Source organism: Drosophila bipectinata, chromosome 4 (genome assembly GCF_030179905.1).
Source record: "Drosophila bipectinata strain 14024-0381.07 chromosome 4, DbipHiC1v2, whole genome shotgun sequence".
NCBI classification, from domain to species: domain Eukaryota; kingdom Metazoa; phylum Arthropoda; class Insecta; order Diptera; family Drosophilidae; genus Drosophila; species Drosophila bipectinata.
This window is the reverse complement of record NC_091740.1, coordinates 6,716,589-6,733,799: the sequence shown is the minus strand read 5'-3', so window position 1 is coordinate 6,733,799 and position 17,211 is coordinate 6,716,589. Positions and strand designations below refer to the sequence as shown.

The 17,211-nt window shown below is 33.4% G+C and overlaps 1 protein-coding gene across 6 annotated transcripts in view; it reads left to right on the top strand.

Annotated features, from left to right (window-relative positions):
* The window catches only part of mGluR (metabotropic Glutamate Receptor), a 184,751-nt gene that overhangs the window by 62,782 nt on the left and 104,758 nt on the right, over window positions 1-17,211 (top strand). For all 6 annotated transcript variants that reach the window (XM_043213555.2, XM_043213556.2, XM_043213557.2 and 3 more), the window contains exons 2-3: window positions 4,162-4,885; window positions 4,940-5,483. In XM_043213555.2, coding sequence (XP_043069490.1) covers window positions 4,210-4,885; window positions 4,940-5,483 — 1,220 coding nt within the window. In that variant the 5' untranslated portion in view covers window positions 4,162-4,209. The remainder of the gene's footprint in view (window positions 1-4,161; window positions 4,886-4,939; window positions 5,484-17,211) is intronic.

Here is a 17,211-nt window from a genome sequence, read left to right as displayed (position 1 = left end):
TAAAGGTGTCCTTGTTTTAAATAATGGGTGGTCAAAAAAAGTAACGTCCCCTATAATACTAAAAGATTATTTATTTCCTTGGAGCGTCCGATACTGGAGTACGGTTCATGTGTCTGGAGTCCCCAATATGGAGCACATCAAGATCGCATAAAATCCGTACAAAAAAATATGCTAACATATGCTGTTAGAGGTCTTAACTGGTATGAGGTTTAAAGGTGGGATGCAATCTCTTCCCTAACATCTCTTTTTCCTGTCCTTCAAATTTAAAAACAAGTATTTAAATTTCCTAAGTAATTCTTCTTAGTTAACGTATGGACTTGTCTACATAGTTTTATAGCTCGTTTCCCGATCGTACCTTGGTCGTCTTGGCCTCTAAGCTGTGTAATGAAGTCAGGAATGCTAGATTGTGCACTATCTGGTACACGAACCATTCCTTTTATTCTGAAAGACCGCAAAAAAAAGACAAGTAAATAAATTAAATAAAGATTTTAAAATTTTAAATTTTAAATTATATTAAGAATTTTAATTTTTTACACAGCTTATACATAATTTCATCACTAGGAAATTTATTCACTCCTTTTCAATCAAACTTTTGTCGATGTTTTTGAAATACCTATAAACAGGCATGTGTGCCACCCTGCAGTGAAATTGAAGCGAAATTCAAGTGGAAATGTGTTGTGTAGCATCCATGATAAATAAATTGATTGTCAATTGATAAGTTGATAAATCAATTAACCTCTCACAGTGCGTTCTTCTATCGGATGCATCCTAACAAATTATTTTTATTTTAGCGTCTGAAAATACTTCCAAATATGCTTTCAATTTCAACGTATATTTTACAATGCATTAAAATGCAACCTTTAACAAGTACTCAGTTAATTCGTTTTGCGAGTAAGACCTTCACAATCACTGGTTCATTTATATTCTTCGCTTCATTCTTTCCAACTCAAAAAATTTTCAAGGTTGTGCACTTCAATGTACTTTTATACCCTTGCAGAGGGTATTATAGGATCAACGGGCAGTGAAGGAGGCATCTCCGATCCTATAAAGTATATATATTCTTGATCAGGATCACCTCCTGAGTTGATATGAGCATGTCCGTCTGCCTGTTTCTACGCGAACTAGTCTCTTAGTTTTAAAGCTATCGACTTGAAACTTTCTTTCCTTTGCACGCAGTATATAAGTCGGAACAGCCGGGATCGGCCGACTATATCCTATAGCTGGCATATAACTAATTAATCGGAAATGGTATAACTTTGACGTTTTTAAAGTTAGAGAGTTCAAATTTGACACGAGAGCAAAACATTACGACATGTTAAATTTCATAAGGATCGGCCGACTATATCCTATAGCTGCCATATAACTGAACGATCGGAAGTGACCCAATTTTCGTGTTTTTGAAGATAGAAAGCTGGAACTTGGTACATATTTTAGTGTTGGTCAGTTAATCCGATCTACCAAATTTCATAACGATCGGTTGACTATACCTTATAGCTGACATATAACTGAATGATCGGAAATGGCTTTTGGTAAAAATACCAACTTTGATATTTTTGAAGATAGAAGCTTAGGTTTTAATATTTTATTGTAATTAATTGGTTTTATGATGATATTCTCATAAGGACCGACAACCTTTATCCGATGTTTGCGATTTATATCCGCTTTTAACTGCAAGGGTATATCAACTTCGGCTCCGCTCTTCAACTTCGTCCACGAAAAGCGACGCTTACGTCGAGAATGGCAATGTCACAGATCGCCATCTGCTAAGCAACGCTTCAAACATGCCTCACGTCAACTTGATCAAGCTCTACAGCAAGAAGAAACTTATGTCCACCGCCGCTACATAGAGCAATTTTCAACTAACAGTACAAAATACTCACTATGGAGAGCTCACCCAACTCTGAGCTCACCGAAAGAAACCGTGATGCCTATTAGAAATTCCGTAGGCGGGTGGGCGCACAGCGACGCAGACAGAGCCAGCACGTTTGCCAAACAGTCTTAAAAATGTCTTCCAACAAAATCCTGCCACCAATGCGTTTACTTTGCCGACTCTATAAGATGAGCCCCAGCCTCAACATGAGTTTCGATTGAGTTTCGCCCAAACGAAATCGTTAACATCATCAAACGACAACTGAATCCGAAAAAATCTCCGGGCTGCGACCTCATAACCCCGAAAATGATGATTGAGCTCCCATACGGCGCCGTTTGCACTCTCACCCAGCTATTTAATGCCATCGCAAAACTTGGCCACTTTCCAGTGAGATGGAAAAAGACAATTAAAATAATGATAGCAAAGCCGGGGAAAGACTACACTATCCCCACGTCGTATAGACCTATAAGACTACTCTCTTGCCTATCTAAACTCTTTGAAAAATGCCTAATGACTCGGATAAACACATACCTGAGAATCCAGGAAGGAATCCCGTCACACCAATTTGGGTTTCGTGAAAAGCATGGAACAATTGAGCAGGTCAACCGGATAACATCCGAAATTCGGAACGCGGAGATCAAGACAATGCTCCCCTACAGCACCCACAAGATTTTAGAGTCTTACGACACGACAGAAAATTTGTCGTAAGGTGCAACACCGCTATGTACGATGATTACACTGTTAGAGCTGGAGTTCCTCAAGGCAGCGTGCTAGGGCCAATATTATATGTCCTCTACACAGCAGATATCCCGACAAGCAGACGTCTAACAATATCCACGTTTGCCGATGACACAGCTATTCTTAGCCGCTCAAAATGCCCGATTCAAGCAACTGCGCATCTAGCTCTTCATATGGTCGATGTCGAAAAATGGCTGTCAGATTGGCGAATTAAAGTGAACGAACTAAAATGCAAGCATGGTACGTTCACTCTGAACAAGCAAAACTGCCCGCCGATAACATTAAACAACACTCTACTCCCACAAGCAAATGAAGTAACATACCAAGGAGTACATCTACAAAAGAACACACCTAAAGCTAAAAGCCAGCGACCTTCATTGGCTTATCAACGCTCGGTCACCTCTTAGCCTTGAATATAAAGTCCTGCTGTACAACTCGGTACTAAAACCTATATGGATGTACGGCTCCCAGTTGTGGGGGAACGCCAGTAATAACAACATCGACATAGTTCAAAGAGTTCAGGCGAAGATCTTGAAAACAATCACCGGGGCACCGTGGTTTGTTCGCAACGAAAACATACACCGCGACTTAAACATTCTACCAGTCAAAGAAGCGATCGCAGAACAGAAGGTAAAGTACTTAACCAAGCTATCGGTGCACCCTAACCAATCACTCCTTCGTCGCAATGACTTACCCACCCAGCGACCGACCTGAGAGACGCGCAACCAGAATGCAGTCTTAGTATACTGTTAGTTAAATTTTAATGTTAAGATTCGACAACTTATTGTTAGTCTCCAAATTACAAGTAGATTCAATAAATAAAAGCAAAGCTATAATAAAAAAAATTTGTCTTTTCTTTGCACGCAGTATATATGTAAGTCGAAGCAGTGAAGTTTGTTTTATATCTGCCAAATCACTTATCCTTTTCACTTAAACTTGACAGAGCGAATTAGTTGATCGTAAAAATCGCATTCATAGCAAATCACAACTTTCTAAAATAATAAGACAAAATTAGGGCATTTTCGATAAATCAGTTATATGTATGCCACTTCCGACTAACATATTGCGTGTAATGAAATAAATGATGTGTGCAAATTCGGAAATGGATAGGTGTAAAGTCTTGACTACTTTCCTAGACTAGTGGAAGAAGACAGACCGATGGACGAACTGCAGTCGGTCAATCTTTTATCGACTTAGAAAAGGATCCCGATCCCAATCATATACCTGATTGATACAATTATGTGTGCATAAAATTTTTTTAAATAAAAAAAAAATAAAGACACTTCAGAATAATTTTGGGTATGCAAGATTATTATTATAACAATATAAGATATTAATAACTATAAGAACCCCACCTATACGGGTGGGTAATATTGATTATAGTGAAATAACAAATCGTATATTTTTGAATTCTAAGTTTAATATTTAAAGTTCTGATTATACAAATTTAACGTTGACGTGGTAAAGCAACGCGGTTCCATAATGATGATTTCAAAATATATTTTTTTTCAACATTTTTAACCAATCTTTACATATCAATTTTTTCGTTTCAGCATAAGTGTTTTATGTTTCCAAAGTAATCGTTTTCGTAGAACAAAAACATGCGTAGATTAAGAAAAACCATAATTTTTGCTGCTTGTGTGGCTCTATTTTGGACCGCTCCAGCACACCCTAATAGTCCTTATGCTCAGGAAACAGTATCCGTGTTTATACCCGGAGACATTATTCTTGGTGGGCTGTTTCCAGTGCACGAAAAAGGTGATGCCTCACCATGTGGACCAAAGGTATATAATAGAGGAGTTCAGCGCTTGGAGGCAATGCTATATGCAATAGATCGGGTTAATAATGACACCAACATATTACCAGGAATAACGATAGGTGTCCATATATTAGACACGTGTTCACGAGATACTTATGCTCTTAATCAATCGCTGCAATTCGTACGCTCTTCACTTAACAATCTCGATACATCAGCTTTTGAGTGTTTAGATGGATCTAGCCCTCAACTAAAAAAAAACACATCATCCGGACCTGTATTTGGAGTTATCGGCGGGTCCTATAGTTCAGTGTCTTTACAGGTGGCCAATTTATTGCGCCTTTTTCATATTCCACAAATATCTCCGGCATCAACGGCAAAAACATTGTCAGATAAATCACGATTTGATCTGTTTGCTAGAACTGTGCCACCAGATACATTTCAATCTGTTGCACTAGTGGATATTGTTAAAAATTTTAACTGGTCTTACGTATCCACCATTCATTCGGAAGGATCTTATGGTAAGTTCAAGCAACATGTTTTTGCAAATAATACTTATTCTATTCCTTCATTAGGAGAATATGGTATTGAAGCATTTCACAAAGAAGCTTCTGAGCGTAACGTTTGCATAGCAGCAGCCGAAAAAGTGCCTAGCGCTGCAGATGATAAAGTTTTTGACTCAATTATAAGTAAGCTAAAAAAAAAACAAAATGCGCGGGGAGTTGTGCTTTTTACACGGGCCGAAGATGCACGTGGAATTCTTCAAGCAGCAAAGCGTGGCAATTTATCCCAACCATTTCATTGGATTGCCAGTGACGGCTGGGGAAAGCAGCAAAAGTTACTGGAGGGATTAGAAGAAATTGCAGAGGGCGCAATTACAGTAGAGCTTCAATCAGAGATAATAGAAGATTTTGATAGGTATATGATGCAGTTAACTCCATATTCAAATCAACGAAACCCATGGTTTGTAGAATTTTGGGAAGATACCTTTAATTGCGACGTTCAATCGAACTCGCTAAAAATAGATTCTATAAGCGAATATAATTCCACTGGTGCGAAAAAGAATGAAAAATCCAGAGGAAAATGTGATGTTACCTTGAGGTTATCAGAAAAAGTTGGGTAAGTTATTAATATATCGAAAATGTATTATACCCGGTACCCTCACAGTGAAAGGAATTTTATATTAATGCGAATGTTTGTAAGAGGAATCACCTAAATTTTTAATAGTAAATAAATTTCTTTTTCAAAAAAAACGGCCGCTCTGCGGTAGAATTTCTTAGCCTATGCACGCGTGCTATGGAAAATGAGAGTTTGCCCCCCACTGTTTTATAGTAACTTTATATGTACTTTTTAGGGTCGGTGGGATCAAAATTTCATATTAATTTTTGGAACATCTGAAACATAGAATTTGGGATTTCAAATTACTTTTGTTCCAACAATTATTTAAGTATGTAATTATTTTAAATAATTTAACTTTATTAAATATTTATTTTAATTATTTGTAATTCAAGAAATGGAATAAAACTTATTTTAATTCTGTTGATTTTCTAACCATGCTTGGCGCGTTGCAAAAAATGACCAATACTTTGGTGCGAGAATTTTTTTTACCCATCCATGTGGGTGCACTGAAAAATAAAATTATAGTAACAAAAAATCAATATATTAAAAAATCCAGAGTTCCAATAGGAACATTCTGACGGCTGGTCACACATAAGCAACTTTTTTGCAATTTTTTCCTTAAATTGTCAAAAACAAAAAAAAACATTAAAATTAAAATTAAAATTAAAATTAAAATTAAAATTAAAATTAAAATTAAAATTAAAATTAAAATTAAAATTAAAATTAAAATTAAAATTAAAATTAAAATTAAAATTAAAATTAAAATTAAAATTAAAATTAAAATTAAAATTAAAATTAAAATTAAAATTAAAATTAAAATTAAAATTAAAATTAAAATTAAAATTAAAATTAAAATTAAAATTAAAATTAAAATTAAAATTAAAATTAAAATTAAAATTAAAATTAAAATTAAAATTAAAATTAAAATTAAAATTAAAATTAAAATTAAAATTAAAATTAAAATTAAAATTAAAATTAAAATTAAAATTAAAATTAAAATTAAAATTAAAATTAAAATTAAAATTAAAATTAAAATTAAAATTAAAATTATACTTTATACTTTATACTTTATACTTTATACTTTATACTTTATACTTTATACTTTATACTTTATACTTTATACTTTATACTTTATACTTTATACTTTATACTTTATACTTTATACTTTATACTTTATACTTTATACTTTATACTTTATACTTTATACTTTATACTTTATACTTTATACTTTATACTTTATACTTTATACTTTATACTTTATACTTTATACTTTATACTTTATACTTTTTAATTTATACTTTATACTTTATACTTTATACTTTATACTTTATACTTTATACTTTATACTTTATACTTTATACTTTATACTTTATACTTTATACTTTATACTTTATACTTTATACTTTATACTTTATACTTTATACTTTATACTTTATACTTTATACTTTAGAATTTCTTAGAATTTCTCAAGACTGATATTTTTAAAAAAGGCAAAATACGCGATTAATGGCGGAAAATTAAAATGTTCCATTAAAAAATTTGGATTCTTCTATCATAACCAAGAATAGACCTATGTGTCTATTAAGTGTAGTTTTTAAGTGCCTTGAAGGTCTTGTTAAAAATAGCTTAGAAGACCACATTACGAAAAGCCAACTACTTCCTGATAGGTCATACACCTTCAGAAGAAACCGCTCAAGAGCACAATGTATTAATGATGTGACAAACAATGTTGCCAATCTTAAAGCCAAGAGCTTTTATGTTTTGGCAGCAGTACTGGACCTGAGCAAAGCCTTTGACTGTGTCAATGTCTCCATTCTTTGCAGAGTACTTGTTGATTTTGGTTTCAACCACCTTTACATTAATTTTATTATTGATTTTTTGAGGAAAAGAATCCTTGTCTTGGGAAATTCCGAGATCATTGTACGCAAAGGAGTTAGTCAAGGAAGTTACCCTAGTCCCATTCTTTTTAACCTGCATACAACCGTCCTTCATACTATTATTGATCATATAAGTCTACTTTTTCAATACGCGGACGATTTTTTCTTATTGCTTTTGACCAAGATTTTATTACTGCAAGAAAAACTTTTGCACACAAAATAAATCTATTTAAAGAAACTTGTGCTACTATTAAAATAACTTTTAATCTTACCAAATCATCTGTGATACATTTCAATAATAGAAGACGTCCTTTATATATATGTGCAATAATCTAGTGATTAAGGAAGTTGACCATATTATTTACTTAGGAAGAACCATTAGTACTAACAACTCCTCTATCAACCATGTTAGACACATGCTAGCTGAGGCCTATAAAACAAATATGTTGCTAAATAAGCTGGATGCCGTTTCGGTATCAACCTCAGCGTAGCTTTTAAGTTTTTTAAAGCCTTCGTTAGACCCGAATGCGAATATGCATGCTCTTCCTTTGCCAATATCTCGAAGACCGTTACATCTTGTATACAAATACATGCTAACTCCTGCCAAAGAAAATCACTTTGACTAATAAAATCCACATCTATTAATATTATTTACCACCTAGTAGCAGAACTTCCCCCTGCCTATAGAATGAAATTAATGAGCTAAGGAATTAGCTAAAATTTTCACTTTTAATATCCCAGCTGCTTTACTACTTAAAGCAACTTTCCGCCAAAAACACTAGTTAAATAAAAACATACTTCGAATTTGAAGACATTTTCAATTCTGTAACTTATGTTGATTTTTCCTTCTCTAAGCCTCGGCTTTTAACCTTTATTAACTAGTCAAAACTTTGAAATTATTTACACGGATGGTACTATTAGAGATAATTTCATTTCTGGGGTGTTCTTTTTACCATGTCAATAGTACAGTGGAAGGCAAACTCTCATTTTTATAGCACGCGTGCAAATTAAATTTATCCCGAAGTTCACTTTTTAAAAAAATAATTTTTAATTTTTTATTTTTAAAAACTTTATTTATTATTTCTTATTTGGTTCACAAACTTTATTTAAACGCTTAGGCTAGACCGATTGTATGTGAAAGGCTTGCTCCCGGAATAAGACTGCCAATTTTTAATTGCCAGATAACCAACAAACCTCGGCTTAAGAGAAATAACCCAAAAGGGTACTTGGAGAGAATAAACAATTGCCCTAAGAGATTCTAAGAGAAAGGGACAATTTGCTGATGCAGTAGTTGAGTCATTCGTGAAGAGTGATAAGATCGGAACATCGAACCAATTCGGACTGGTGACGGCGAGTCGGCTCTAATGTTTATGTCTGGCTTGGGCCATGGAAAATTTCATGGGAATGTTTACAAGTGGAGCTTGATGTTTAGTCTGGATAATCTTTTGGGGATCATCAGAAACGAGTGAGGGGAAATTAATGTTAATGTAATGTTAATGTTAATGTAATGTTAGTAGTAGTGGTATTGTTTAATTTAAATAAAAGGATATAGGGTATTTATGTTATCAAATGATAGTTCCGAATTGTTGGATAATATATATTCGGATATTTCAAAATTATTATAATTGTGAGCTGTAATGTATTCTAATATTTATACCCTTGCAGAGGGTATTATAATTTTGGTCAAAAGTGTGCAACGCAGTGAAGGAGACATCTCCGACCCTATAAAGTATATATATTCTTGATCAGGATCACCTCCTGAGTTGATATGAGCATGTCCGTCTGTCCGTCTGTCTGTCCGTCTGTCTGTCTGTTTCTACGCGAACTAGTCTCTCAGTTTTAAAGCTATCGTCTTGAAACTTTGCACACACCCTTCTTTCCTTTGCACGCAGTATATAAGTCGGAACGGCCCGGATCGGCCGACTATATCCTATAGCTGCCATATAACTGATTGATCGGAAATGGTATAACTTTGGTGTTTTTAGAGTTAGAGAGTTCAAATTTGACAAGAGAGCTACTTTTGGCAAAACATTACGTCATGCCAAATTTCATAAGGATCGGCCGACTATATCCTATAGCTGCCATATAACTGAACGATCGGAAATGACCCAACTTTCGTGTTTTTGAAGATAGAAAGCTGGAATTTAATACAGATTCTATTTTTGGTCAGTTGATCCAACCTATAAAATTTCATTAGGATCGGCCGACTATATCCCATAGCTGCCATATAACTGAACGATCGGAAATGGTTGTTGGTAGAAATATCAACTTTCGTATTTTTGAAGATAGAAGTTTGGGACTTTTTTTAGATTTTGTATTGTAATAAATTCGATTATATATTCCTATTCCCATAAGGATCGGCCAACTATATCCGATGTTTGCGATATATATCCGGTTTTAACTGCAAGGGTATATAAACTTCGGCTCCGCCCGAAGTTAGCTTTCCTTTCTTGTTTTTTTTTTTTTTTGGTTTTTTATTTAGATTTTGTCCAGGTCATTTGCTTGACTCTGGAATTTTTTCTTTAAACATTTGTTGTGTAATTTATATAATTTTAGCAAAACGCTTGCTAATATTATAATGACGATTATCATTAACAATATTGTAATTGTTTGAAGATCGATTTTTCCTGGTTTATTATCTACGTTTGAATATGATATATTATTAATTATTGTGGTGCCATTGAATGTTATTAAATAAGACCCTATTAGGCAAGAGTCATTTACAATATTATTTCCATTTACTAAAATAGCACCTTCCTGAATTATATCTATTTGTTTATTTTTTTCTCTTATTTTATTACATATTGATTTTTCACCGTTCAATAAGCGAGTGAAACATGATTCTGTGCTAAGAACACAATTGTTTGGTCATTGAGCGTTTTCAATGCCGTAAATAAAAGACGAATTTAATTAATTTTGGACGTTACAAATGTTTATTCCTGCATGCAGATAGACCAGCTTATGGTGCATGCAGGGACTCAAGTAAATACAGAGAGAGGGCGGCCCGACAAGTCACCTCGAGCTAAAGCTCTCGAAAGTGGAGAGGGGGGCCCGACCTAGACATTGCCGAGCTAAAAATCTCTATGGAAAGCTTGTTGAGTCGAGCGGCCGAGAAAGAGTCGGCTTGCGATCAACAAAGCCTTTGTGCAAACTTAAGCCTAATAAATAAACATTACACTAATAATTACACTAAACATTACATAAACATTATTTAAACATTATTTAAACATAAACATTAAACGCCGTGCTGCTGCTTGACCCGACAACAATAATTATTAAATAGTTCTTTTTTGAAATTATTTATTTCATAATAAATGTTGTCGCATTTTGCTACCTGATTGCTTAACAGTAATTTTCCATCATTATGGGAAATAGCTCTTGCGTAATAAGTATCGCATCTATTTTTTATAATGGGATATTTTAAATAGATTACAAATAATTCTTTATGTAAAGCAATTTTGAACTCAGAAATGTCGTTAAATCCGTGATTACTACAGGTTTTGATTCGTGTTTCTATATTTCTTGAATATCATCTATATTTAATATTTTTGTGTTAAAAATGTCCAATTTAGCCAATGTAATTGTATCAATTAAATTTTGTAGATCATAAGTTATTAAATGTAGACGATGTTTTCTAAGTGGTAACTCTTGGCTTGTAAAAACCGATTTTAAATTTGTGGACAGTATTTTGATTTCATCAAAAAATTTGGAATTTTTTATTTGTTGCTTGTTGTTGTTGTCAATTAGTTCATTAATTTTATTTTCAATTGTTATTACGTCATCATGGTCCGGGGTACCAGCTAACCATTTTAAAACCGTTCCTAATTCATTAATACCTCTCTTAGATCTTGTTGGCAATAATTGTGATAGAATTAAATTTAAAGTTCTTAAATTATATGAAATTTCCCAGTTCAATCTATCATTATTAGTATTCTTTATGTAGTTAAGCTCCGTGCCCATAATTTCTTTATAGAAACTAATGTTGGTAACATGAAATAGCTCAGCATATGAGTCATAGGTCAGAACGTCCTTATTGTCTTTATAAAGAAAGAAGTCATGATTCGAATAATTAATTATTTCGGATGTTGTTGTGACTATGATCAGAAATAGAAGTGTTGCGGAATGCATTGTTATCTGTAAGTTAGAGAACAACAAAAAATTTTAAGACTTAATATTATCTTCGTGAACTATTCTATTCCTATTGTTTATTATTACTTTATTATCCTGGTTTTCCTTAACTACCTGTTTTTTATATCTCGGTTTTAGTTTGTTTCTTTCCCCATATTTCTTTTCATAAATTATTTCTCCTACATTATAATTTTTTTGTTTCTTGTCTTTGTTATGCGTTTCTAGCATAACTGTTTGAGCTTGTTGGAGAATGTTAGGTATTTTCTCATGGTTTATTTTGTTGCATAATATGTCCAATGGCTTTTCATTAGTAACTGAGTGAATACTCTGATTATATTTTTGAGCTGCTCTTATGATTATTTCAGAGTAATCTGTTAGATTGTATTCATCTTTGATACATCTAGCGATCTCTGTGAGTGTTGAATGTGCCCTTTCAATTTGACCATTGGAAGTGCTATGTCTTTGATCTGCAAAGTGTATTGTGAGTCCACTTCTACTTATAAATGAACGAAATTGCGCAGATGTGAAACTTGGTTCGTTGTCTGTCATGACGGTTTTGGCTAATGGATAATGTTGTAAAATTTCTAGTACTTTGTTTTCAATATTTAACTTATTTTCTATTTCTTTGACTGTTAAGAATTTTGAATAAGCGTCAATACATGTTAAAAAAATTTTTTTATCTGCGTAAAATATATCAATATGAAGATTTTCACCTTCGCTAGTTGGAATTGGTGCTTCACCTATCGGAATTTCTACTGGATGTCTGCAATATTTATTTTGGTTACAAATGACGCAATTTTTTATATATTCTTTTAATTTTATAAATAATTTTGGCCAATAATAAAGTCTAAATATTTGTTTGTAATTTTCGTCTAATCCTCTATGGGCACGACAATGAGTCTCTTCAATAATAATTGCCTTATCTTCATCATTTTCTACGTCTTGTAAAAAAATTCTTGTAAATAGGAATTTGTTTCCGAAATTTTCTTTTAGTGGTTTTTGCAATAAGTAAAGGTCTTCTAGGGTACAGTGCAGGCCTATGGTTATATTTGGTGAAATATATTCCTTTAGTAACGTTACTAAATTCTCTGGAGTATCATACTCAATAATATGTCTAACATTATTGAAGACATTTATTGATTCGTGGACTGTTAATCTGCCAGTAGTAATTAAGAGTTGAATTTTGAATTGATTAAGTGGTTTATTAGTTTCTTGGATTACATTTTCAAAGCTGCTTTCTGCAGAATGAATTGTATTTTCATCAGAGCTAACCTCTGATATATCTGCGTCGGACAAATTGTTTATTTGGACTCTGGATAAGGCATCCGCTACAACATTAGTTGTACCTGGTTTGTAATGAATTTTTGGTGTAAAGCTTTGTATGAATGAATACCAACTTTTCATGTCAATATTTGGGTTTTTGTCAGATATTGAATACGATAATGACTGATGATCGGTGTGAATTTCCATTCCAACCACGCCATATAAAAAGTTTCTTAGGGTTTTTAATGCCCAAAAAATTGCTGATAATTCTTTTTTGTTTGTGGCGTATGCTCGTTCTGTTTTATTGAGGGTTTTTGATATAAAGGTTATAGGTTTACCCTCTTGTGACAGAACCGCTCCTAATGCTATATTTGAAGCGTCTGTTGTAAGAACGAATTTTTTACTATAATCTGGCTGTACTAATTCAAGTTGATTAGTAAGGTTTTGCTTAAGTTCATTGAATGCTTTTACAGCTGGTTCGTCCAACTGTACCGACATTTTTTTCGACATGTTTTTAGATATTTTACCATTATGGCCTCCTAAATATGAGGTGAGTGGTTTTGCTATGTAAGCATAATTACGGACAAACTTTCTATAATAACCTGTTAGGCCAAGAAAGCTTCTAAGCTGTCTGATATTTTTTGGAATTGGGTAATTTTGTATTGCTGCGATTTTGACTGGGTCTGTTTTGATTGCATTATAAGAGACTACGTATCCAAGAAAATTGGTTTCTTGAGAAAAGAATTTGGATTTTTCTAAAGAAATTTTCATATTTGCTTCTAAAAGGATATTTATTATTCTAGTTAAATCATTAAAATGTTCCTCTACTGAATTTGAGAAAATTATTATATCGTCCATATAGACGTGGCAAGTTTTTCCAACTTGATCTCTTAAAATGTCATCCATTGCTCGTTGGAAGATTCTTGGAGCGTTTGTCAAGCCAAAAGGCATTCTTAAAAATTCGTATTTACCGTTATTTATAGAAAAAGACGTTTTTGAATGTCGGATTCTCTCATTAATATTTGATGAAAACCTGATTCCAGGTCAATTGTGGAAAAAAATTTTGCTTTTCCCAGATTAGCTAATATAACAGATGGATCCTGCATAGGGTATCTATCGGGAATTGTGTTTTCATTTAATTTTTTAAAATCAATGACAAGTCTTAGTTTTGGACTGCCATCTTCATTGTATCCTTTTTTCGGAACTACAAGAACTGGAGAATTATACGGACTCTTGCTAGGTTGTATGATTTTTTCGGACAACATTCTTTTAATTTCTTTATTAAAAAATTCTGCTACAGATTGGGCATATGGGTATTGTTTACCATATATGGGTCTATCATTTTCTAAGTTTATTTCCCCTCTAATATCAGTGCGGAAAGGGATTTGCATATTTATTTTAGAGTGCTCATCTTTGATATGGTTTGTTATTATATTTCTTAATTCTTCCATATCATTTTCTGGTTTCAGTTTTATGTTGTTTAGGCAATGTTTTTTATTTTTTTTTTTTTGTTGCCTGAAGTGGATTGTGAGGTTATTGACCTTAGACCTTCATTTTTTGATTGGAAGGACTTTATTGAACAAAAATTCTCTGAGCGCTCTGATTCGGAGCTGTAGTCATAGCCGCTTGTTTCGACGCAGACTGAATATGATTTAACTTGTTTTATCTGGTTAAAATATTTGTTTATTAAGAATTTATTCAGAGGGTGATTACATTTTTCCTCGGTGTGGCATAGATTTTCTTTACACACTTTATTGTGAAAAAGTAATTTTTCCTCTTTCCCATGATATTGTATAACTCCCTTTTTGGTGTCGATTATAGCACAAATTTTCTTAAGTAGATTATATCCGACTAACAAGTCAGTTTCTAAACCCTCGATTTCATAAAAGATATGTTTAATATTGAAAATTGTTATCATGTGAAAATATTTTATTATCGAATATCCGTTAACTGTTGAAACCTTTTATAAATAGGGAGCTCATTTTTATTTAAATATATTCCCTTTTTAATGTAACAAGCGGTTGCTCCTGTATCAATTAGTACTTTAAAATTTTTATTTTCTTTTCTGTCAAATCGTATTAAGTAAGGTAATCTTACTCTTGCCCTTCCCCTAAAAAATGGTCCTCCTGAATATTATTAATTTTCATGGTTTTATTTTGTGGTTGATTTACTGTACTCTCAAGCTCTCGCTTTACTGGAAAATGACTTGGGCCAGCTGCTTGATTTGCAAAGTTTTGTGGATTATTAATAGAAGGACGGCTATAATTATGTTGATAATAGTGTGGTCGACCTGAATACGGACGATCTTGGTTTTGGTTTGTGCCAACATTTTGGGTATATCCCTGACGATAATTATTAGATTGCCCTTTTGGTCGGTTTACGAACTGTATGGAAGGATCGACTTCCATTGGTTCTGGGGCTTGTTGTCTCTGAACGTTGTTCTGGTCGAAATAAGTCTGTTGGGGCCAACTTTGGTTTTGGCTGTTTCCCCATTTTGGTTTATTAAAATTTTGTTTTGGTTGGACCGAGTTAAACCTTAGGTAATTATTTTGCCTTCGGTTTTCATTTTGAAAGCCATAATATCTATTGGCGAATTGGGCTCTAAAATTATTTGATTCTAGTTCTTGCACTTTTGCTAAGGCGTTTGGAAGGTCGGGTGGATTTAGCGAGAAAAGTGTCTCTGATATTGATCCGTTTAGACCAGAAATAAGGATTCTTAGAGCATTGCTCCTAATTACTTTATTAGTTTCTTTTGTAATTTCGCTTTCTTTACCGTATGTCATTATGGTCTTATTGATCAGTAGGGTCATCTTTTTATTTACCTCATTATAGAACTCCGTAATAGACAATTTACCTTGTCTAAGAATACTTAGTTCAGCTTCTAGAACGTGGATTGGTCTTCTATCATTATAGATAAAATCCAATCTAGACAAAATTGCATTGAAATTAAGGACTGTTCCATGGTTGGTCAGGGCATCATGTGCCGCTCCCATAATTTTGTTACGAAGTATGGTTAACGCTATAAAATATTGCTCACTGTTTATTTTATATAAACTTATTGCTGTCTCTGCAGCCTCCCTCCAGCCTACATACTGAGTTTCACGCGTTGAACAGATCACTTCTAATGTTGTATCACAACTTATATTTGGATCAATTGTCTGAACTTTATAATCTTCTACCGTTTTTTCCTTACTTTCTATTTTTGCCGATAATTCATTAATTTTTGTAGTCAATTCATTTATCTGGACGTTTATCAATCTATTTATTATTTCTGTTGTAATAGAACTGGTTCCAATTCCACTACCTAACGTGCTTGATCCACCACCGTTGCCATGTTTAATTTTTGAAAATTATTTATTATATCTTCCAGATTGTTTAATCGTTAAGTATTTAATTTTTCAAGAGATTTGACTTAATTTTATAAAAAAACAAGAAAGGAAAGCTAACTTCGGGCGGAGCCGAAGTTTATATACCCTTGCAGTTAAAACTGGATATATATCGCAAACATCGGATATAGTTGGCCGATCCTTATGATTACATCATAATAAAACCAATTAATTACAATAAAAAATCTAAAAAAAAGTCCCAAGCTTCTATCTTCAAAAATACGAAAGTTGATATTTCTACCAAATACCATTTCCGATCGTTCAGTTATATGGCAGCTATAGGATATAGTCGGCCGATCCTAATGAAATTTCGTAGGTCGGATTAACTGAACAAAAATATAATCTGTAGCAAATTCCAGCTTTCTATCTTCAAAAACACGTTGGGTCATTTCCGATCGTTCAGTTATATGGCAGCTATAAGATATAGTCGGCCGATCCTTATGAAATTTGGCATGTCGTAATTTGTCGCCAAAAATAGCTCTCATGTTAAATTTGAAGTCTCTAAATTTAAAAACACCAAGGTTATACCATTTCCGATCAATCAGTTATATGGCAGCTATAGGATATAGTCGGCCGATCCCGGCCGTTCCGACTTATATACTGCGTGCAAAGGAAAGAAGGGTGTGTGCAAAGTTTCAAGACGATAGCTTCAAAACTGAGAGACTAGTTCGCGTAGAAACGGACAGACAGACAGACGGACAGACAGACGGACAGACGGACAGACGGACATGCTCATATCAACTCAGGAGGTGATCCTGATCAAGAATATATATACTTTATAGGGTCGGAGATGTCTCCTTCACTGCGTTGCACACTTTTGGACAAAATTATAATACCCTCTGCAAGGGTATAAAAATGTTGTTAGTATTTTATTTCTATTTTTATTTTTTTTTTAAATGTAAAGTAAATTTAATGTGTAACTAAGGATACGCTTTTTTTTTAATTTCTCACGGTGATGTTGTATCCTGTCTTCCTTAGTTAGATATCCTGTTGGGTTTCTTCCTTCCTGCTATCTGTATCCTGTTCTCCTTAGTCAGATGTCCGGTTGGGTTACTTCCTTCCTTCTTCCGTTGG